Source organism: Grampus griseus, assembly GCF_964374135.1.
Source record: "Grampus griseus genome assembly, chromosome: 2".
Taxonomy (NCBI): domain Eukaryota; kingdom Metazoa; phylum Chordata; class Mammalia; order Artiodactyla; family Delphinidae; genus Grampus; species Grampus griseus.
In genome coordinates this window covers 157,227,828-157,252,780 of record NC_139018.1, presented here as the reverse complement: position 1 = coordinate 157,252,780, position 24,953 = coordinate 157,227,828, and the positions used below count along the sequence as shown (strand labels likewise).

General features: G+C 48.8%; 1 protein-coding gene across 2 annotated transcripts in view; it reads right to left on the bottom strand.

Moving 5' to 3' along the window:
* CAMK1D (calcium/calmodulin dependent protein kinase ID) overlaps window positions 1–21,993 on the bottom strand; it is a 415,759-nt gene extending 393,766 nt beyond the window's left edge. For both annotated transcript variants that reach the window (XM_082647881.1, XM_082647883.1), the window contains exon 1: window positions 21,893–21,993. In XM_082647881.1, the coding sequence (XP_082504007.1) occupies window positions 21,893–21,984 (92 nt within the window). In that variant the 5' untranslated portion in view covers window positions 21,985–21,993. The remainder of the gene's footprint in view (window positions 1–21,892) is intronic.
* Window positions 21,994–24,953: the final 2,960 nt, after the last annotated feature.

Below are 24,953 nucleotides of genomic sequence, written 5' to 3'. Positions count from 1 at the left end.
GCCTGGTTGCCAGAGACATGGGGTGACATGATCCACAATAAAACCTGATGTGGTTCTACTTCTTCTGATCTGCCATTGAAGAAATGCTACCCCAGACCTCTCCTTGAAGTGTTCACATTTTCATCACATTTGGCCAAGTCCAGCTGTGCGCACACCAGGAAGGGGGTGGCATTAACTCTGTGACTCCGTAAGTCGCCGATCCCATTGTTAGTGCTCCATGTATGTACAAACCTGACCTCCTTTTACAATGACTTTAAAGGCACAGCGGGTTCTTTTCACTTCCACCTCCTTTTTATTTCTTTAAGTCTAATGGGAAGAGGAAGGCTTTCAACAAAATCTAAATGGATGAAATTCATAAGATGCACCAGCAACTTCACACAGGTAGTACCTAGTATTGTTTCCACCGGAACCTCTTACCATTCATTTTAACCCCAAAGAGATGGATAAATGCCCAACTAGCCAATTATATCACTACTGACTATGTGAGCCTTCAATGAGTTGAGAAATGCTCTTTTAAAGTATGTTGATCCAGATGCAAAAATCAATCCATGTTATAAGGGCAGCAATCACACGAGAGCAGACGTGCCATTATCTTACCTGCTTTTGAAAGGAAGGATTTTTTGGCCTCCTTTCTGTTGTCAAACTGAATCATTATTACATAAAAGAGGCGACAAGTGTGACTGAAACCCTGAAGCACCATGAACCGTTAGCTCGTATTTGAAATCGTGTATCCACTTAATCAGAAGCTGAAGCAGTATCATGGTCCGTGCTCTGCAGGATTCAAACCCGAGGAAGAAGAGGTTCATCTGAAACCCTGAAATCAGAGCTTTCCCCTTCCTCTTGACCCCATTCCCGTCCCACTCCCTGTTACAGTTATGCAGGCCAAACACACTTATTAACACATCCACCTTCTCCCATCATGCCTTGCAACCAAAGCCCTAAGACCCTGCAGGTCTTACATCAGAGAAAACCCACAGGAGCAAATGCCTCCCTTTTTCCAGTTCTGAGGAATCATGTAGCAAATATCATGAAAGAGTCCCTTCTAATTGCTCCTTGAGGAGAGAAGTGATGGGGACTTTTTCATTTTGGATTTTTGCTTTTGTTTTTTAGTTTTTTATTTTATATTGGAGTAGAGTTGATTTACAATGTTCTGTTAGTTTCAGGTGTACAGTGAAGTGATTCAGTTACACATATAGATATATCCATTCTTTTTCAGATTTTTTTCCCATCTAAGTTATTACATAATATTGAGCAGAGTACCCTGTGCTGTACAGAAGGTCCCTGTTGATTATGTATTTTATAGATCATAGTGTGTATAGGTGACTTTTTCATTTTGTATCCATAGGGCCTGTAATATAGTAGGGTGGTGTGTGTGTGTGTGTGTGTGTGTACACACACACACACACACACACACACACACACACACACAAGGAGCTGCAGTCTTACCTCTTTTCAATTTGATACTCCAAATAGTATTTCTGGCTACTCTCTGACTTAGCAACTGCCAGGAAATTTATCAATCCCTGCCTTTCATATGCAGGGAACGACATCTCAAAATGACACCCCCTTTTTTCAGGGTCTCCTAAAGGATTCACGCCAATCCATCTACTTGACGACCCATTTTTTTGAACAATCTCTCACTGGGAGTCAGAGGTATCATATTTGGCCATGAATCAGAGTGGCAAAAACAGGCCCCAAATGAAGCGATGTCGGCTACCATTTACTAAGCATTTGGTATATACCAGGCACCACGCAAATAAAAAAAAATGTACATGAGTCACCTCAGCAAAACCTCCAAGCAATCCTATACAGTGTGGGCCATTATTATCCCCATTTTATGAATTACAAATAGAGGCTCAGCAGTATACACACACACAGCTGGTGAGGAGGTAAGCTGGGCGGAGAATGCTGTCTCCCCGTCCACAGACCACGACCTACTTACAAGATCCCTAATAATACCAAGAAAGCCAGCAGGCCACAACATTCTAGGAGCACCTCAGATTTCTGCGAAGTAGTGCCTCAGGGATTTTTTTAATACTAAAAGTTGTATGCCCATACCCAGGTAGTGTTCATTACCCAAGATATCACAAGGGTTTCCCAAGAATCCAATGAACTTCAGTATTTGATAAACCTTAACAACCAGCCCTAAGAAAATTTTAATCAATCAGTAAAAGACCTTTGATATTAGGCTGAAAGGAGTGGAGAGGAATGTTTTATTATTAAAAGGGATCAGACCAGTTATGTAATTTGCAGAACCCAGCACAAAATGAAAATGGTGGTGGGGGGGGATCCTTGTTCAAAAAATATTAAGAATTTCAAGACAGCGGGCAAAGCTCATTAAACGAAGCCTGGGGCCCTCTGAGCGCAGGGCCCCATGTGACTATGAAGCTTGCACACCCAGGATGCTGGCCCCAGGAGGGGTGGGCGTCCAGGGCCCCAGAGGTCACTCTGGACTCCAGAGCAATGAGGCCAAAAGGACTATGAACTGGTCTGTGAGCTCAGCTACATGTGTTAGACGCTTTCTCCAAAATTAACCACATGCAAAATCAGAATCTCAAACTGGAACGTTGAACAGTTTGGCTCCTAATACCTCTGGATGTGAACTCAATACAAGATCCAGTGTTAACTGCTTCTTATGCTAAGAAGTTGCCTGTGACAACAGGAAAAGGTCATCTTGCATAAAAATCATTAGAGAAACAGATTTTAAAACAGAACCCCGGGCTTCCCTGGTGGCGCAGTGGTTGGGAGTCCGCCTGCCGATGCAGGGGACACGGGTTCGTGCCCGGGTCCGGAAGGATCCCACATGCCGCGGAGCGGCTGGGCCCGTGAGCCATGGCCGCTGAGCCTGAGCGTCCGGAGCCTGTGCTCCGCAACGGGAGAGGCCCGCGTACCACAAAAAAATAAAATAAAATAAAAAATAACCTGAAAAGAAACAATGAGTAACGTGGCATACTGTGCTGGTACGTCTTTCTTAACAGAGCAGATGTTCAACACGTTTAATATTCCTATTGGCTCTCTCCTGGTGTTTTCCAAGTAATGAAAATATAAAGAAACCATGTGAGGTCCATCATATATGATGAGGTCTTTATTGCACAACTAACCGTCATTTTTTTTAAATTAACAAGCCCTGAGAAAAAGTAAGTCTGCTCTGACACATTTTTGAAAAGCACTTACAATACATTGCAATGAGAAAACAAAGCTAATTATTTAGTGTGAGCAGAACATCAACAATAAAAAAAAAGAAAAAACCCTTCAGTGAGGAAAACAGCACTGAACTGGGAGTCAAGAATATCTGTCCCCTTGTCACTCAACTGCCACTAAGAACGAGCTCAACGCCAGGTCATACAGGAGAGCCGGGGCTAGAATCATACTCCTGTACATATTTTAGCCATTTGAGAAAATCAACCAGACTTGGTCTGAATTTCTGGCTATCTGCCTGTGTTTTCCACGACCTTTTGCTAATGGATATCTATGCTATAAATGATGTGTATTTTTTTAAGTTCCAAAGCATTTTGTTTGCCAGAACCCTGAGGTGAGTGCTCTGTCTTGGCTTGGTTTTGTTCTTTTTGGCAAATAGTCTGATTTAAAATCTCAGGGTTCTCTCGATGTTTTCAATATGATTTTCTTCATTTTGCCAGTACGGAAATTGCCACGTGATAACGAAATCTAACCTCAGCCTGTAACATTGTGATGAGGCCCACTTCTCTCTCAGCAGAGAGGTTTCTTTTTTTCTTTTAAGGGTTTTTTTTTTTTTTGACGTGGACCATTTTTAAAGTCTTTACTGAATTTGTTACAATATTGCTTCTGTTTTATGTTTGGTTTTTTGGCCCAGAGGCACGTGGGATCTTAGCTCCCTGACCAGGGGTCGAACCTGCACAGCCCTGCATTGGAAGGCAAAGTCTTCACCACCGGACCTCCAGGGAGGACTCCAGCACAGAGGTTTCTGACGAGCCTGAGCCAGGGCACGAATTCCAGGTGGCAGTGTCCTCACCCGCACACTGAACATCATACCACTTCCAGGCTCCAAGCTCCAGAGCAAGGCTCTGATGGGCCCGAGGAGAAGGGTGGCCGCCGTGACATTCTGGAGACTCAGTGACAATGGTCATAACACACAAGGACACAAGTCTCCCTGTCAGAGCCCCCAGGACCACGCCAGGACACACCCTGGAGAAGCCTGCTTCACCCCAGTCAACACAGCTGTGAGCTGGGCACAGCCTTCCAGAAGCTTCTTCAGACAGATCTAGGTCCAAATCGCTGTCCTGTGACTTACGAATCACGTGCCCTGGGACCAGTAAGCTCTCCTCAACTATCAAACAGTACTTAATTCACAGGGTTACTGACGGATTAAATGACCCTTCAAGTGGCCAAGTGGCCAGTGAAAGACCTCAGACCTGGAAGATATTCAAATACTGGTGGCCATTATTAGGTTTTTTCAAGCCGCCTCCACACCTTCCCAGGGACACCAGCGACCTCCTCAGAAAACAGGTTGGCAAAAGAAAAGCTGCACATGTTTGCACTCAGGAGGTTTGGCCCAGGTACTGAGAGCAAGGAAAACTTTTACCTCCAAGTCAATGAATCTGGGACTTCGAGACAAAGAGTTTGTTGAATTTTCAAGGAAAGAACATCAGGAAAGACTACTGTAAGTGCCCAGAAATTTCTCATCCCATCATCAGTTCCACAGACATCACACCTTCAGAAGAAAAACAGCACAGTTGCCAACTACCCCTTGGATCGCCCCTGGGTTTGGACACACTAGCATGCAGAAAAAAGTCATAAAACTAAGAAAGGCCTGATTGCAAAGGAAAAGATGAAAAAAGCCAACTACATATTGCTTCCATGAGTACCTCAAGACTGCAACAAGCCACGTTTGGGGGGAAATTCCAAGACGGAAAATAATAGAAAGTAGAGGTATTTAACAGGATACCACAGGACACAACCAACCGTGGCCGCAAAATGAATAGAAGGGTGTGATGATCCAAATATCACTTCTATTTAGCGTTGGGCCTTCCTATTGAGGAGGACTCTTTTTTGGAGCCTGACGACCAGTTTTCTTTCTCCGAGCGCAGCCCCACGGCGGCCAAGAGAAAGAGGCTGCCAAAGGGAGGAAGCAAGCAAAGCCCCACAGATTAAAAATTCACCGCAGCTAATCCACCGGCTGAGTAAGCCACACGTGGAAAAGTGGTGACGATCTGAAGATGAAATCCAGGGGGAGAAAATATGGGCAGAATGTTCGGAAGAGCTTATCAGTAATGCAAACATTTAGAAAAGCAAGCTTCCTAACGGACCATGGAGACAATTTTATTACTTGGGATTTTTAACGCTGAACCAAACACACTCTCCACCTATTACTCAGGGTGCAAGGCATTGTGGGAAACACCCGGGAGGGAAACCACGTGTGTGAGAATGTCCCCAGCGAGCAGCTCTGAGCTGCACCAGCTGGAGAAAATTCTCACAAAGGAAAAAACCTGCAATGGCTGGCCCTCAACAGAATGATTCTAAGACTGGAAAGAACAGAAGCAGAGAAGTCCAAAGTGGGTTGCTTATGTCTGGGGAAACTTGATGGAAGAGAGCAGACTTAAGTGATCTTAAGACCCTGGAAAATCAGTGGGGAGCGATGGCAATAGGAGGACCTACACGAGCAGGACACAGAGGTCAGAACAGGTCTAGCATGTCTGGAGGACACAGCAGGGACCACTCCTCTCATTTGCCACTGAACTCCAGTTGGTACAGCACCAGCCCTAAGTGAGAGCTTAACCACCACTGGTTAAATGAATACACGGCTGCCATCTGGGAAATGGGCCACTGGAGAAGCTCTACTAGGAAAACAATTCAGTTACCTGCTCTTATGATTCGTCTCCATCTATTATTTCTGATAAAAATTACTTCCCTTCCCTTGGAAACCCCAAAACACTTTGCCCCATGCTTATGTCACCATGTGCTGTGTTAAGAGTTCAGGGGACAAAATTTGCCAACCTATGAAGTCGGTAGAATGTTAGTACAATGATCTAATAGTTAAGGGCACTGGCTTTGGCCCCAAACAGATAACCTAACCTAAGCTCAAATCCCAATTCTTCCACATAGTTCTGTGTGACCTTGGCCAAGTTACTTAACCTCTCTGGGGCTCAGTGTCCTCATCTCTAAAATGGTGATGACAGTGGAACCTATTATATTGGGCTGCTATGAGGATTTATTGTGAAAATTCATGTAAAATACTGTAGTTGGCATAGTGCGTAGCACCTAGTAAGTGCTCAATAAATGGTTGCTATTATTATTATTAAAACTGTATGTTTCCTTTGTCTTACAGAAGCCAGCTTTCTCTTTGGCATAAAGCAGGAGCTCTTTAAGTAATGAAGAATGCTAGATCTTTTCCACTCCTGACTTTTTAGGCAACAGCCCAGCTCACCGTCCCTGAGCCCCAATTCTGGCAAGGTGCCCCTCTTTGCAGCTTCCATATTGTGTCCCCACCATGCAGCACTATCACACTGAAGTGTAATTACATGTTTGTCCCCCCCAAAAGTTCCCCAGGGACAAGAACCACATTTTGTCTTATCAGCACTTCCGTAGTGCCTGGCACAGAGCAGAATCTCGGTCTATAATATCTGATGATTTTTTTTTTTAAAAGAAAAAACTGTGGAATCAGTCTCACAATTCTCCAAAGTCTTATCTGAAGCCTGACCGAGGCAACTAAATGAAGGCACATTTCCAGATGGCTTTGGCCAGACAAACCCATTGGAATTTCTAGCACCAGGACTAGTTCAAGTTTCCCTCATTCCTATGGGGCAGACCTGGCTTGTAGAGAGGGGCCCAGTTTACTCAGGGTTCAATGAACCCAGAAGTTTTCTGCAGGGTTAGGGCCTGACCCGCTGGCCATGCTAGAAGAGACCTCAAACTCCCAATTCCTGGAAAGCTTTGGAAGGACACCCAGCTCTTAGTACCTTCACGATTAACCAAGCTTTTTGGAGGCCCCTGCATCTACCTGGACCATTCCTGCGATCCTAGGATGAGATCACACTTAGGGAATATATTATACATTCAAGAATTCCTACAGGAAAGGAAGGCCACCAGGAACAGCCTTGAGGGGTGGGGAGAGCGGCCACACTGATCCTGAAGACTCAGAGGCTGCCACGTCCATGCCCCATTGGAACCCTGCCTGGGAGCCTCACCAGCCAAGCAGGGCCCCCAGAAGTCCAAGATGAAGACATGGGCAGAGCTGGGGTGTGGTAAGAGCCCACTTCCTAGTTCGAGAAGGCAACTGCCTTCTCGCTGTGTCCTCATATGGTGGAGGGGGCAAAGGAGTTCTCTGGGGTCTCATTTATAAGGGCACTAATTCCATTTAAGAGGGCTCCACCTTCAATGACTTAATCACCTCCCAAAGCCCAAGGGAGGCAATTTTAACACATGCTACCATGTGGATAAACCTTGAGGATATTATGCTAATATCCACCTCCTAATACCATCACATTGGGTGTTAGATTTCAACACATGAATTTGGGGTGACACAAATATTCAGTCCAGAGTGAACAGTAATTATTTCATGCCATGAAGTGACTGAGAATCTAGGTTCCTGTGTCCTACGCCAACCGAGGGGAGTCAGGCACACTTGGATGTGAATATTTTTTTTACCTCCTTCTTCTCACATAGGTGATTAGCCCATTGGAAGCCTGTTGAGCAGGGTCTCCTGTTGGCACCTGGTTCTGTCCCACTGCTGACTCTGTAGGTGTTTAGAGGTGGTGATGAGAGTAGAGAGGGTAATCATGGCAATAATCCCAATGATGGCATCACCACCAGCACCAAACTAACACAAACTACCGGCACCCTGAAAAACATCGGACACCCACCGCATTCAACAAAGACCACCACTCCTATTTCCAGAGCCAATACTCAACCGGTGTGCAGTGGTCCAATCAGACCAGTTGGTAAAATACTGGAATATCTCCACAGCAGTGAGTGAATAACCACAGCCCCACCCCACCCCCCCAGAGACCCACCCCCAAACGCTGACCGCTGGGGTCTCTCCTGAGATCTCCCCGCCCCCTAGAGGGACTGATGACCCAAGACCCATCCAGCCACCTAGTTCTCATCATCTTCCTTATACTCTTCCATATTTTTTAAATTCTCTACCAGGATGACATGTCCTTTTTATAATTTTTAAAGAATTTTTCTGAACGTACCAATTGCTTAAACACTGAGAACAAAAACAACATACACTTGAACAGGTCTAGATAAAATATACTATGAAACTTTGGGTTTTGCATTGATGCTTTCAGCGTCAAGGCTGACCATGGCCCAACTTCTCGGGAACCATGCCCAAAAGATGATAGCTAGGTTCCAAAGAGTATGCATGACACCAACATTTATGAGAAAGAACTATTTTAAAGCTATAATCTTTGCAACATAATAATATCTTCTATTTGTATAAAGCCTTACTGCACATACCTTATCTCATTCAGGCCTTACAACAGGTCTGTAATGGAAGCAGGTGTCATTATCCCCACTTAACAAACAAGGTAATCCAGACATAGAGAGGATATGACCAAGGTTCCACACTTCTGAAGCTACAGAGCCAGAACTGAACTCAGATCTCCTGACGTCAACTTCCTCCAAAGGTGTGCTGAGTCAACTCACACGTGCTCACAAGAGCCTCATTCAAGAATTTTGGAGGCTTCCCCCTGGTGGCAGAGTGGTTAAGAAACCGCCTATCAATGCAGGGGAGACGGGTTCGAGCCCTGGTCAGGGAAGATCCCAAATGCCGCGGAGCAACTAAGCCCGTGTGCCACAACTACCGAGCCTGTGCTCTAGAGCCCACGAGCCACAACTACTGAGCCTGCAAGCCACAACTACTGAAGCCTAGAGCCCGTGCTCCACAACAAGAGAGGCCACCGCAATGAGAAGCCCACGCACCACCATTAAGAGTAGCCCCCGCTCGCCGCAACTAGAGAAAAGCCTGCACGCAGCAATAAAGACCCAACACAGCCAAAAATAAATTAATTAATTTAAAAAAAAAGAATTCTGCAATCGGTTGTTAAACCAGGGGTAGCTTTAAGTGGTTCCAGTGGGAGTAGTTACACCATGGAATCAGCAAGGTTACAAACCAGAGCTGGTTGACAGCACACAACGGGCTCCGATGGTCTCCTAACCACACCACATCCACAGAATGAGGACGTACCTTTTTCATCCATCAGTGTTCTCTGTTCCCACTGTCCCCACTAACCAGCTTGTAAGCAGCACGATGGGGGAGAAAGAGCACTGAGTTCAGAGTCGGAAGACGCTCCAACCTCCAAGCGCCACTGAGCAACCTTTTCTCCTGACTCATCTCCTCTCAGAACCTCCATGTTCTTCTCTGTAAAATGAGGGCAATGATTGCTCTCCACTCGCAGGGCTGTCCTAAGGCGCAGCAGGAATCGTGGATGTAAAAGTATTTTGCAAACTGCAAAACACCACAGAGCTGCACAAAACTGTCTGCGAGTACTTCAAAAAATAAGGCACAGAATTACCACATGACCCAGCAACTCCACTTCTGGGTATGAAATGAAAGAACCAAAAGAATTGAAAGCAGGGACTTGAAGAGGGACAGCCATGCTCATAAAGCATTATTCACAAAACCCAAAAGGCAGAAGCAGCCCCAAGTGTTCATCAAGAATGGATAGGGCTTCCCTGGTGGCACAGTGGCTGGGAGTCCCCCTGCCGGTGCAGGGGACGCGGGTTCATGCCCCGGTCTGGGAAGATCCCACATGCCGCGGAGCGGCTGGGCCCATGGGCCATGGCTGCTGGGCCTGCGCGTCCGGAGCCTGTGCTCCGCAACAGGAGAGGCCACAAGAGTGAGAGGCCCGCGTACCGCAAAAAAAAAAAAAAGGAATGAATAAACAAAATGTGGTCTAGCCATACAATAGAATATTATTCAGCCTTAAAAGGGCAGGCAAAAACCCTGAGGACATTACGCTAAATAAAATACACTAGACACAAAATGACAAAATTGTCTGATTCCACCTATAGGAGATACCTAGAGTAGCTGAATTCACAGAGACAGAAGGCAGAATGGGCGTTGCCAGGGGCCGGAGGGAGGGGAAATGGAGAGTGAGCGTGTAATGGAGATAAAGCTTCACTTTGGGAAGATGAAAAGGTTCTGGAGATGGATGGTGGTGATGGTTGCGCAACAACGTGAATGTCCTTAGTGCCACTGAACTATAGGCTTAAAAACGATTAAGATGGGGGCTTCCTTGGTGGCACAGTGATTAAGAATCCGCCTTCCAATGCAGGAGACATGGGCTTGAGCCCTGGTCCGGGAAGATCCCACATGCCGTAGAGCAACTAAGCCCGTGCACCACAACTACTGAGCCTGCGCGCCACAACTACTGAGCCCATGCACCACAACTACTGAGCCTGCGCTCTAGAGCCTGCAAGCCACAACTACTGAGCCCATGCACCACATCTACTGAGCCTGCGCTCTAGAACCCGCGAGCCACAACTACTGAAGCCCACGCACCTAGAGCCCGTGCTCGGCAACAAGAGAAGCCACTGCAATGAGAAGCCCGCGCACCACAACAAAGAGTAGCCCCCGCTCGCCGCAACTAGAGAAAGCCCATGTGCAGCAACGAAGACCCAACGCAGCCAAAAATAAATAAATAAATTATTTTATTTTTTTAAAAAAATGGTTAAGATGGTAAATTTTAGGTTATGCATTTTTTTTAACCCCAACTTAAAAACACACACACTCAAATACGAGGTCTTCTAACTCCCAACTGTCAAAGGAGCCAAAAGGGCCCTAAAGACTTAAGAATTGTCAAGATGGTAAATTTTAAGTTATGCATTTTTTTAACCACAATTAAGAAACACACACACCCAAATATTATGTCTTCTATTTCCCAGCTGTCAAAGGAGCCAAGAGGGCCCTAAAAAGTCAACATCAGAGTTTTTTTTATCATGACTAGGACCACAAATTCCATTGACACTGGCCATGCTAACGCACGCAGAGTGAATCCCAGCAGCATCGTTCCTGTACACGACGGCCAGATACAGGCTGTCCCCAACTTTTATACAAGGTCTGCCCCCGAAGTTCATTTTCACCTTTTGGGTGTGGTGGTTGTTCAAGGCATATTTTTTTAGGAAAGTGAAATGTCTCATGGGGGTAAGGAGCCCGCTCACACCTAGAGAAGCCTTGAGTACCAATGCCCAGTGAGGCTGAATTACAGTGTGAATGTCCCAGCCGGGTCCTGGGAGCCGGGGCTGTGCTGGGGGAGGAGGGGAGGGGGGAGGTCACAGAGGCAGTACCACAGCAGCCTCCCTTTCGGAGCCCGGGCCAGTCTAGGACCCAGTTTTGTTTGTTTGTTTTTGGCCACGTAGCACATGGGATCTTAGTTCCACGACCAGGGATCGAACCCGCACCCCCTGCAGTGGAAGCACAGTCCTAACCACTGGACCACCAGGGAGGCGTCAGAACCCAGTTTATTTAATCAGTCGGTCGGCCTGGGATCCTTCTCCCAATTGCCGCACTTGGCCTTCAACTTCCCAGTTTGGAACTCATTTGCACCTCCCCTCTTCCCCCCCCAAAGCTCCAAAACCACAATTACCTACTTTCCTCCCGTCTTCCAGCCAAACTGCTAGTTCTTGTCAGTTTCACGTGGGAGGAAAAAGCACTTTCTTTAAAATCACTTACATCACAGATGGCTGGTCTCTCAACCTATTTCAAGGCATTCGTATCTTCTAATGTTTTAAGGCAAATTTCGAGCAGCCATTTTTATGAAGGTTAAAGAAATGGGAAGAGCCCAGGGGGGCAGGGGGCAGGGGCCCTGGGGTGTCTGCCCCCCCCCATCATCCCACCAGACCTCTCCACTTAGCACAGCTTCATTTCCTTCTTGGTTTTTTTCCCACAACACTGTGGGCCTTGGTGGGAGGGGACAGCATTGTGTGCAGGTATCGTATTTGTTGAATATGATACCTTTAGGATTCCACTTACAGCCCCTAATCCAGTTTGGAGTAAAAGCAATTTCAGTGATGTAAGCCGTGGTTATAAATGTCAGAGAGGGGGCCTCTCAACCAGTAAAAACATTGACTCTGTCCAGTTGGGAAGCCTCTTCTTCCCATGCTCACTACACTGCAGAGGTACCAATAATCTGTGACCCCAGACCTGGTCAGGCCATGGAAAGGTCTAACATGGAGAAGCCAAGATGAGGGATTTCACCCGATTCAGACATGAGCTCTCCGACTGTTTTATCTACATGCTGCAACCTGGGAAATTAAACTTCTGAGATCTCCCACCCTCCATCACACAATCCCTGATGAGGTTATTTTTGAGTAAACTGTTATGCACGTTCATGCGGTCTATACCTAGACACGTTGCCATTTTTGAAAACTCTAGCATTAAAATAAACTCACTACCTAGAGAATTTAAACTCACAAAAGTCAGTGATGTTTTGGAATACTGTAATCAACAAGTTACTTCAGTCCTCCAAGCCAAACGTTATTTTCAATCAGAAACCAACGCAGGTAAGACTGAAGCCATTCCCAGAAAGAAGCACGTTTCAGCTTCAAGAAGGGCCACAGCTGCACCAAGATCTAAGTGCTGTTGGCGACAACAGAAACTGCAGTTAGAAGAGCGTCTTGCACAAGCTGATGTAGAGATAGACTGAAGAAAAAAAAAAAGCAGCTCAGGGTGCAGGGAGAGGTGCAGAGAGACAAAGCTGATGGCATAACCCAGGGAGGGGATGAGTCTACATATGCAGCAAACTAGGTCACTCAACACGCGAGCTGGCCTGGAGGACGTTTGGGACTGAGGCTCTTGGTGAACACCAGCGCCAGGGGAACCAACCAGCCTCCTGTGGGAAGCATGTGTTGGATGGTGCAATGGACCCTCCAAATCGGGGCACGTGGCCTCTGAGGAGCAGGGTGTCAGCCCCGCAGGGGCTAAGGAGAGAGAAGGAGCATTTCCTGCACACACATTCACAGCCATGTCCATGCACTAAGGGGTTTCCACGCGCCCTCATCTAACCTTCATTGCAACCCTTAGATCGGGTGCTAGTGTTAGCCTGTTGTGCAGATGAGGGCACGAGGCCGAGAACGGTGACATCATTTGCCCAAAACCTAATAGCTAGGAATCAGTGGACCCAGGATGTGCACCCATGGCCTGGTGACCTCAGATCCTCCAGATCTCCTCCTGGAGATCCTCAGATCCTCAGGACTGCGCCCCGCGGAATATCCAGCGAATGTTCTTCCCTGGTTGACAGAGGACTTGTTGACGGTCTCTTAAATCAACTTTGCGGGGGGAGGTTAAGTATGCACTGTTCTGCATCTCTGCCCCAGGAGCCTCCAAAAATCAATTTCCAACAGACACTGACATGTTCCTCCTCACAGCGCTGGCCCTGAATATCTGAGGGTAGCTATCCTCCACCACAGCTGCTGAAGGCAAGTAAAACCTGACAGCAGCTGCTGTTTACTCAATCCCAGTTATGTGCCAGGCACCTCAGAGATGGCACTGAATCCTTACAGGAATCCCACAAGCGGCAACTTCCATCTGCATCTTAACTCAGAAAGATGAAGGATGGACATCAAGAGGGATGCAGCTATGAAGGGTGGTGCTGGAGCTGCCTTTCTAGTACGGTTCATTGCCTCCTGACGCCTCCCCTGCCTGGCCTCAGCCAATCTGCTGTCTTTAGGCTTATCCTCAAGATCTGGTGTTAACCAAGAAACGCATTCCTCCATCTCTGAATCCTGCTGAAATACTAGGAAAAACAGCAAGAGACCCACAGCTGACCACTGGAGACAGGGAATGAACTTGGTCTGCCATGGAATGAACTTGGCCTGTGGCATCCATCTGGTCTGATTCGAACCTGAAGAATCCACATACTGCATCATAAACATTTTGAAAAAATCAAGAAGGGTCTAACAGAAAACTAGCCCAAGGAAAAGGTGATCTCCTGCACCACAGGGAGTCAAAGGGAGGCACCCAACGTGAACTGCAAAAGAAGGTAATGTTGGCATGTCTCCCAGGGTCCATGTGTCCCTGTGCATTGGATCTTGAGTCAGGCTCCAGGCTTCGTGCTGGCCACCCATAAGTGGTTCATTCTTCAATTAAAGAAATGTGTCCCCAGGGGCTGTGGGCTCCCCGGCGATTCCTGCAAAATCTCATGAGGACTGGAGGCAATGTGAGGTCCTGGGGTCCACCCTGTGGATGTAAGCTGTCCAATAATGTGACAGTGCCCTGCTGGACCAATGCTAAGCCCTCCCAGAGGGGAGAGGCAGAGAAGGAGAGAGATTGAAGGGGATTTACGGAGATTTATTTGGGGAAAGGAAAGATTAAAGGGATTTATGGAGACCCAGCCAAAAAAAAGCTCAACAAGTTAACCCCTAAAATCCTCCTCTGAGAGGACAAGGAAGTCCACCTGCCAAGTTTAATTATTGTCCACTCGGTTGCCAAGTTTGATCCAGAAATTTCTACTTGAGACCTAGTCTTCATTAGCCCCTCTGGGACCAAGCTCTAAAAAGTGCAATTTCCCAGATCCCACCGTACTAATCAGTAAGGCCACGAGGGTTTATCTTTTTTGCAACCAAGAAAAACTTCTGGCTTTTTCTCTCCAAACATAAAACATCCTATCAAAGAAAGACCTAGCAGGAGTTTGCATGTTTATTATTTTTCACAGAACGTCTGCGCTTTAATTCCCAAATCAAGTGGGAGAGTTGTAGGTAACCTACAAACCTGTCAGAGTGATCTTCCTGGTGATAATTCTGGAGGCAAAACCCAGCACTTTCACAGGAAGTTAAGCAGTTTGTCCAGCTGCTCAAATGTCCAGCCTATCATGACTTCCCCCTGTGACAGAACAGGAGATATTTCAAAAGCCCATCCCAGACACAAGCTCTCGGAAAGAAAGAGATTAGCCTTAAAATCCAATGGTCCCTTGGGACTTCCCTGGCAGTCCAGTGGTTGAGACTCCACGCTTCCAGAGGGTGTGGAGAATAGGGAACCCTCTTGCACTGTTGGTGGGAATGTAAATTGATACAGCCACTATGGAGAACAGTATGGAGGTTCCTTAAAAAACTAAAAATAGAACTACCATATTACCCAGCAATCCCACTACTGGGCATATACCCTGAGAAAACCATAATTCAAAAAGAGTCATGTACCACAATGTTCACTGCAACTCTATTTACAATAGCCAGGACATGGAAGCAACCTAAGTGTCCATCATCGGATGAACGGATAAAGAAGATGTGGCACATATATATATATATATAATGGAATATTAGCCATAAAAAGGAACGAAATTGAGTCATCTGTAGTGAGGTGGATGGACCTAGAGTCTGTCATACAGAGTTAAGTAAGTCAGAAAGAGAAAAACAAATATCATATGCTAACACATATATATGGAATTTTAAAAAAAAAAGGTCATGAAGAACCTAGGGGCAGGACGGGAATAAAGACACAGACCTACTAGAGAATGGACCTGAGGATATGGGGAGGGGAAAGGGTAAGCTGGGACAAAGTGAGAGAGTGGCATGGACATATACACACTGCCAAATGTAAAACAGCTAGCTAGTGGGAAGCAGCCGCATAGCACAGGGAGATCAGCTCGGTGCCCTATAACCACCTAGACCAATGGGATAGGGAGGGTGGGAGGGAGATGCAAGAGGGAGGGGATATGAGGTATATGTATACATACAGCTGATTCACTTTGTTATACAGCAGAAACTAACACAACATTGTAAAGCAATTACACTCCAATAAAGATGTTAAAAAAAAAAAAAAGACTCCATGCTACCAATGCAAGGGGCGCAGGTTCAATCCCTGGTGGGGGAACTAAGATCCCACATGTCACGTGGTGTGGCCAAAGATTTTTTTAATTTTTTTAAAATAAACAAATAAATAAATCCAAGAGTCCCTCACAAGGAGAACCCAGGAGCCCAAAGAATGTTGAGTTTTCCCTCCAAACTCTTTCCAAGAGCTTCCCAGAACATGGACAGCCCTGCTGTGCCCACAGAGCAGGTGCTCAGAAAATCCTTGGAACAAAACTGACCAAAAGCAACAAACAGCATCTTTCTTCCAACCCCAAATCCCTGGCGAATCTCACATCCCACACCCAATCTACCAGCAATTCCTATCGGCTCTCCCTTCCACATGTTTCCATAATCCAACCACTTCTCATCACCCCCAGAGCAGCACCCCAGTCCTCCACCACCATTCTCTCTCCCCTAGATGGTTTCCATAGCCTCCGAGCTGGTCTCCCCGCTTCTGCCCTTGAACCCGTCCATTCATTCTCAACACAGCAACCACAGCCATGACGGAAACACCTGAGTCAGGTCAAGGTACACCTCTGCTCAAAACAGCCCTTGCTGTTCCCTCCGACCGGAACATTTTACCTTCAGCTACCCCAATGCAGCCTCCAGATCTTTATTCAAATAGCAGCTCTTCAGCCAGGCCCTCCCTGGCTACCCTGCTTCAAGCCACCATCACCTCCCCCTCCCAAAAATCCCCGTTCCCTGCTTCATTTCTCCCCTAACGTGTATACTAGATAACATACTCTACATCTTCCTGATTCATGTGTTTTTTTTTTTATTTTCTGGCTTCCTCACCAGAATGTGAGCTCCAGGAAAGCAGGCATTTGTGTCTGCTTGTTCGCTGCTGTACTCCCCGCTACCGTGCACCGGTGCCTAGAATATAGCAGGTGTTCAATAGATATTTTTAAATGTACAAGAGGCTGAATTTATATCACGCCTCAAACAAAGGGCTGAAAAATGCAAACTTCTAACCAATGCCGCAGCTGGGATACCCTCGGGGGGCACTCTGGGGGCTGCCCACCTCTCTGCTCCTCTGGGTAATATTCTTTTAAATGCTTTTCACAGACTAAAATTTTGAGTAGTCTCAGAAAAATTACTCTTAAATCAGTCGGTCAAACACACAAATCACCTCGGGTAGCTCTGCAATCTCCCTCTCTCCCTACACCCACACACACACCTGCCTCCCACAAAAGAACAGGTGAGTCTGTGTTCCACCCGGGCTTTCAGATAAATCAATAATCTGTGTCCTCAACAGGTGTACTGATTGAGCAATTTCAGAACAAGGCATGTAAGGAAGATACTAGTGGGAAAAGACGGCGCTGGCCCCACAGAAATTTCTATTTATACCCCTCCTAAAGCAGCACCCAGCAGGCACTCATTTCATGAAAAAGCAAAGGCATTGTGCTACTGACATCAAGTGGGATAACACTTCCTGTCCTGAGCTGTATCACTTTGCTACTAGCCTGGCCATAAAAATGTCCCTCCAAATAGGGCTAAGCTGCTCTAGCTACACACGAAAGCTCCCGAAAAATTATAGTGAGTGCCTTCGTTACCTAGACAAGCCAAAAAAATCTTAGGGTTGTAAGGGCACTTGAAAATCATCCCATCTTCCTTGCCCTCCCCCTGATTTTACAGGTGAGGAAGCTAAGACCAGGTCATGTGGAAAAATGACCAAGCAGCCCACAGGCCACACACCCCAGCAGCGGCTGACTCAGACCTTGAGCCCAGGCCCAAGACCTCCATGGTGCCCGCTCCAGCCCCCCACAAACAGCAATTACTTCAACACAAAACATTGGGTCTGTAAGAAAAGCGTGTATTCATACCCTGCAGAGATGAAGATCTATTTTCCAGGACGTGCCATTTCCATACTCTGGGGGAAGAAATGAGGTATATTGGGAGAATCATTCTGTGTCAACTCTCAGGGCCTCCTCTGTTCAGATGCCTTTCATGGCGTGGCAATTACAGAAGCCACTTCCATGAGTCTGGGGTACTTCCTGGACACCACGGTCAAACCTTTCTTCCCATCTGTATCTTTCTCCAAATGGCCTATTTTCATTGTCTTGGTTCAGAAGACGTGGAAAGACACCTACGGTAGAGATGGCCTGAATGGCCTCGGCAAACACTCCACAGAAATGTTTACGACTCCTAATTGCTGTTACACAACATTTATTTGATCCCACATTAATCTGGCGTGCCAGGCAGGGATCTGAAAACACGGCGTTGATTAATAAACAGTAATTAAGCCTTCCCATCCTGTTCAGAACCAGGGTTAGGGCCTGGGATTCCCCTTCAAAGAGAGCCACACTGAAGGTCATAAGTTGAGAGGTTTCTCCTGAGGCCTGACTCAGGGGTGCATCAGAAAACCCAGGTCCAAACCACCCAGTGGGTTCCTTCCCCTATGCTGTCCTTTGCTTCCTCCAGCTCTCTTCCCACCCTTCTGGGCCACCCTTCACTCCCATTTGGCTCCCACCCTCCAGCAAGGTCCCGCTGACCACATGGTCTAAATGGCTTGACCCTCTGGCCTTCAACAGTAGAGGCTGTGCTCTGCATGGAAAGGTACCGGGATCAGGCAGCCAGATATCAGATTACAAGGTTTTGCCAAGTGAGTGCTCCTTGAGCCTTCACAGTGCTTTATTTTAAAAGCATTTTAACACTGTGGGCTGACAATCTGGCTCCTGGCAGGGCTTTCCTGCCTTAGGATCCTAAAGGCATATGGTAAAAGTGTGACAAACGAAATGATTGGGCCTGCAGAGTACCTTGGAAATGAATCCCAATTGTAACTGTTGACACCCTTGACGGATGCTAGGTTCCACTGCAAACAAGTGTAGAGCCCAAAGCCAAAATCCACACTAACAGAACCAGAAGTGACCTCTATTTAGACCCAGGTCAGGATCACTGGACTTGGCCCAGGGCGAAACAGGCATCCTGAACTTTGGACCACTTCTAGAAAGTCCAAGAGACAAAAAGGTGTTGATAACCCAAAAGCTTTCACATGTTACATGTTTGGATAATTAGGTTTTCTTTACCTTAATATGAAAATTAGCTTTCCAAATACTAAAGTTAGTCAAATTATTATTAACATTTGCTGTTACATAATCCACAGAGGGGCTCAACCCCACATGCATAATCACAAGTTGTTCTGCCTAGATTCGAATATCAGCTCCACTTAATAAGTAGCTCCGGTTTGGCAGGTCACATAATTTCTCTGCTGCCTCAGTTTTTCCATCTGCCAAGTGGGGATAAAAGTAAACACCCACTTTATCAGGTTAACGTGAGAGTAAAATGAGTTACTATACCTAAGGCACTTAGAATAACAACTGGTTCTTGGTATTCATTTAATAAAGTCACCTACCTTTACTACTACTACTATTATTATTATCATGCTATTGAGTGAAAACATCTTTTTTTACATCTTTATTGGAGTATAATTGCTTTACAATGGTGTGTTGGTTTCTGCTTTATAACAAAGTGAATCAGTTATACATACATATGTTCCCATATCTCTTCCCTCTTGCATCTCCCTCCCTCCCACCCTCCCTATCCCACCCCTCCAGGCGGTCACAAAGCACCGAGCTGATCTCCCTGTGCTATGCGGCTGCTTCCCACTAGCTATCTACCTTACGTTGGGTAGTGTATATATGTCCATGCCTCTCTCTCACTTTGTCACAGCTCAACCTTCCCCCTCCCCATATCCTCAAGTCTGTTCTCTAGTAGGTCTGTGTCTTTATTCCTGTCTTACCCCAAGGTTCTTCATGACATTTTTTTTTCTTAAATTCCGTATATATGTGTTAGCATACGGTATTTGTCTTTCTTTTTCTGACTTACTTCACTCTGTATGACAGACTCCAGGTCTATCCACCTCATTACAAGTAGCTCAATTTCATTCCTTTTTACGGCTGGGTAATATTCCATTGTATATATGTGCCACATCTTCTTTATCCATTCATCTGTTGATGGACACTTAGGTTGCTTCCATGTCCTGGCTATTGTAAATAGAGCTGCAATGAACGTTTTGGTACATGACTCTTTTTGAATTATGGTTTTCTCAGGGTATATGCCCAGTAGTGGGATTGCTAGGTCAGAGTGAAAACATTTTGATCATTTTATTGTTTGTGTTTCACTCTTCTAGAACCCCTGTCAGCACTACAGGACCACAGTGGGAAGCTTCTTTTCAAAGAATTCTTTCCAAGACAGAAGGCAAAGCTTTGGAACCCTAACAGAGACCCATCCCCAGGTTCACGGGGAATGTGGCCAGAGTCCAAGAGGTTGTTCTGCAAGAGCTGTACAGTCTCTCCGTCACCATGAGTCAAGTCCCCATCCTGCCCAGAGGTGGAACCACCAGCAGTCATACCCAAACAGCACCTGCCACAGCAGGAGCCACTCAATGAAGTCACAGCTCATGGGGCTGAGCAGCCCAGCCACGGCAGAGGGGCAGCTACCCGGCTCTCCAGGGAGCAGGAGGCAGTCAGGGGAGCTGCATCCGTCTGCTTGGAGGCTGCAGGCAGAGGGACCAGCTCGAGGGGCTCGGGTGGAGATGCGCCTGGCAAAGGAACGCATTCTCTCATGATGGGACTCCACTCTCTCCCATCCCCTCATCTGAGGCGATTTGTCTCAGGATGACCAGCAAGCACACGCTTCTTCTTTCTCGGCAACTTAAGCACCTCAGAGTCACTACCCCAAACCCAAATAAACCTCAATGATAATTTTCTAAAGTTATGGACAAAACTTCACCCCTTAACAGGCCATGCTAAGAGGCAGCCCCAAGCCCCTCTCTATGAAAAGGCTAAGTCCTTTCTGTTTTTTTCCAACAGACAGAAAGTCTACACCCACAGGTAGACTGTGTTCCTGAAGCGAGCACAACGGCTGGGAGACCCTGTTCTCATCCTCGGCAAGTGTGCGTCCCCAGGATCAGAAGCATGGCAGGGATGCTACCTTCACAACTTGGGCTCTGGGGGACCACTGCAGATGCGCGGCTCGGGGAGGGAAAATGACCAAACAACTCAGTGGACCCTGAGTATGGGACAGAAAACAATCTGGGTTTGAAAATGTGGTCCTGGAAAAGCAAACCAACCACAATAGCAAGTAAAGGGTGGTTAAGGAAGACAGGAGAGAAGAGCACACTGATTTCTCTTATGAAACACCTCGTCTATCTCTTCCCAGCCTAATTAACACCTCCATGAATCCCTGCAAAACGTTCGGTTCATACAGCACATATGTGTATGAATGTATATGCTGACAGATACCGATCACATGAGGGGAGAAAATAACTCCAATTTCAGACTCTTCCAGCAGTGCCCGATTCTCTTTCACTATCAGCCTCCCCACCTATTCTGAGGCACTCCACAACAAAACAAACAAAAACCAACTCCTGGGCAGAAAGGGAACAGCAGCTGAATGGAGCAGCACATGCTCGGAGCCTTCCTGCCATGGACTTCTGGTTACTCCGCCACCAGCCTCGGACTACACACAGCCCTAGAGAGAAACCACAGGTACAGCGACCCTCGCAGACCCTCCCTTGGCGACCCGCACCCCAGCGTGTGCTGCCGAGCCTGGTGAAATGGACAGACGCTCAGGTAAGGCTCTGCCCACACGTGACCCTGAACACTGCGAAATTCCTCCCTTCCTTAATTGCGCGGTCATCCAAAGTCTTGCCTACACCTAGTACGTGAAGATGTCAATTCTATAAGCATACATAACGGAAGGACAGAAATGGGAATGCCTGGAGCCCGATTTTCTCGTGACCACGTCTCTCGCGGACACGGTGCACCCATGCACACGGTGAGTAGACGCACGCAGCCAGTAAACAGGAATATCCACCATGCTCAGCCCACAGTCACGCATGGGGAGAAGTCGAGAGGGCGGCGGTGTCAGGGAAGTGAAAAGTCGCCCGCCTGCGACTGACCCCTAAAGCCCAGAGCCTCCCCCGCCCAGGAGCGGCTCCCACCCGGGCCCGCGGGGCGACCCACGCGGCCGGCACGCAGGGGGGCACGCAGAGCCGAGAACTGGACAATGAGGACGCGGCGACCCGCCGGTTCCTACCGCGGTGGCGGCGGCGGTGGCAGCGGGAGCCACCTCTGCACCCGCGGCCGCTGCCATCTCCACCCTCTACTCCCCGGTCCCCACTTACGTTCCGAGGGTCTCCTTAAACTCGAAAATTTTCTTGATGTCTTCAGCTTGCTTTTTCCAGGAGGAGCTGCTCTCGCCGTTCTCCCGGGCCATGGCAGACGAGGCCGGCGTGCGCAGAGGGCGGCGAGGCGGAGCGGCCGGGGACGCGGGGGGCCGGGGTGGGCGCGCGAGGAGGGGACGCCCGAGCGCGGGGGCGCGGGGGGGGCGGCGGCGCGGTCGCAGCGGGGGCGGCGGCGGCGGCGGCGAGCCGGTCCGGGAGGGCTGGGCTGGCGGCGCGGGGATGCTCGGCGCGGGAGCCGGAGGAGACTTTGTGCTGCGGCAGAGCTTCCTCTTCTGCAGTTTCCTCTTTCACTCTCGCCGCCGCCGCGGTCCCTCCCTGGCTCTTATTTCTGCGCGTCTCGGGCACAGACTTCCTGCCGCCGCCGCCACTCGCCCGGCTCCTTTGCAGCCGGCTGCCAGCCTCACTTTCTGCTACTTTCTTGCCTCCCTTCTCCTCCCTCCCAGCCGCCCGCCCTGCTCCCTCCCTCCTCCTCCTCCCGCGGGCTCCCCGCCCTCCCCGCGCGCCCCGGCCGCCTCCCGCCTCCCCGCCTCCCGCGTGCTGCCGCCTTCGGGGATGTCCTGCTCCCCGGGAACGCCGTGCCCCGGACGCCGGGGCACCGCCGTCGCCGCCCGGCTACGCTCCCCGCCGCCGCGCGCGCCCTGGAGCCCAGGAGAGGGCAGGTGCGGGGGACCCAGGCAGGTGCGGGCGCCCAGGCGCGTGCTGGAGGACCCCGGCCCCCCGGGGCTGCTTTATTAATTCCGCAAAGTCAAGTCTCGGGGGCGCGAGGGCTTTCCTCTCCGGCTGCGGGAGAGGGCGCCTCTGCGCTGCGCTAGGACGCTGCAGGGCGGGGGCGAGGGCGAGGGCGGGGGCGCGAGGCCACCCGGATGCCGGGCGCCGAGGGCGGGGGCGTCCTCCCCGGGCGTCCGGGCGCTGCGCGGGGTCGAACGCGGGGGCTGGTTGTTATGGCGACGGGAGGCGGCGGCCGCGGGGATGCTGGCGGAGGTGGGCGTTGACTCGGGCGGCGCGGCGCCCGCCAGCGGCTGGCGTTCCCCGAGCCTGCCTGGCCCTCCCGACTGGGCGACTGGAGCTAATTCGCATTGCACCAAAATCGGCGCCCGTGTCCAATTATGGCTGGGGGAGGGGGCCTCGCGGCGAGGAGGGAGCCGGGAGCCTCGCGGCCGGGGACGCGCAAGACGTGCCAGGCGCTGCCTCGTTTTCTCTTTGGGAGCTTAACTCCCAGGGTTATCTGGCGGCCGAGCGGCGGGTGGATTCAGGGCCGGGCTCTGTGCGCCTCCCAGGCTGCTTCGGCCCCAGGGCTGGAGCGGCCTTCGCTCCAGCTCGGCCCCTCCTGGTTTCTCCCTCTCTTCGCCGGCCGAAACCCAGAGACTTCGAGCAAAGTGAACCTCTGCCCCACGCTCTCTTCGCCAGGGGGGCCGCCCCTCCTCAGCCCAGCCGCAGTGGGTTTAGTAGGGCACGCTGTGCCAGGGAAGGTACCTGGAAATAGCCTTTCTAACAGATTGGAGAAACGCACCCAGAGTTCCCTCTGGCCTCCCATTTCGGAGGCGCATTCTGACAGCCCATCCCTCTCCCGTGTCCACCTGTCAGAGGGCGATCCACGTACAGACGCCCATTCCCAACCTGCAGGGACTACCTCGTGTTTCGAAAAATTGTAGTTTTCTTCGTATCAAGACTCTCTCTTCCTGAGGGCCCCTCGGCTGAGTTGGGTAAACAGCCCTGTGTCTTGATTGGTGACACCTGTCCCATTTTCCCAGGACTGTTCCAATTTCACTGTAAAAGGGGGAAAAAAATATTCTACTCCCTGAAGAGGAAACTTACCCAGCACCTTCTTCCTCGTTCTGACAGGCTGGACGCAGGCCGACTGCTCTCCCAGAAGCCGTCTGTACCCACCCCACACTGCACCCTGCCGCCCTCCACCTTTTTTCCCTGACCCCAAGGAGGTGGAAAGATAATCTGGCCTGCCCATTCCTCCACATCTGCGTGCTGGATTCCGCCTTTCAGGGGCTGTTAGCTTAAGGCTCTCCAGGCTGAGGAGAGCAAACGGGGGATTTGGCTGTTAGAAACTGACTAAATTGACAAACCCAACTTCCAAGATGGATGACTAGGGAACCTCTCTCAAAGTTGGGGCACGTCACCAAAAGCAAACAGCACCACTTCAAGAAGGAATACATTTGCACAGCATTGTAAATCAACTATACTTCAATAAAAAAAAGTTTTTTTGAAGAACTATACTATCGTTTATTGGGGTCAAAGTTTAGGCAATATGCAGAGTAGGAACCAGGTGTGACTAAGATCCCAGCGGACACTCCCATGCCCGCCATATGCACCTGCTCATCTTTTTTCCCCTTCCCCTTCCTTCCACTCCTCCTTATCCCGTTCTTTCCTCTCTATTTCACCCTTGCTTCTAGCCTATGGATCAAACACCGGAGCTCATGATAACAATTCTCAGTCTCAGCTATTGTCCCCGGAAATAAAGAAGTGGTGATGCTAAAGAAGTTTTGTACGGTTGGAACTGTAATGGGGAGTTTTCTTTCTATTCCAAATTTTCCATAATGATGTTCATTCAGAGCATTATCAAGTTATCCTCAGCTGGACTAGGTCCTAGAGAAAAGACTCAAACTAATGGGGAGTTGAAGAGGCCAAGCCCAAAAGCATGGATCCCATGACCCAAAGAAGGAGGTGGAAATGTCAAAGACAATTCAGTCTGGCTTTAGCACGGTCATTCCTCCCTTACTGGACACCATGTAAAGTAAGAGATCTTGACCTTGGAAACTGCGATAGAGAACAAAGCCATCATTCCCAAAGAATGGTTAAACCGTAGCCTGTTAAGGGCTTAATCCTGTTTGCTTGAGGACTCTTGCTTGGGCTGTTCTCCAGTAACAGACCATTTCTTCCAGCTGCCGTGTTTTTCTAGCGGTGGTGGCTGCCACACTCTTCTTCCCACCCCAACTCCGTTGTCAATCAGTTGTTACCTATCGGTCAAAAGCTGTCTGTTCCCTAACAG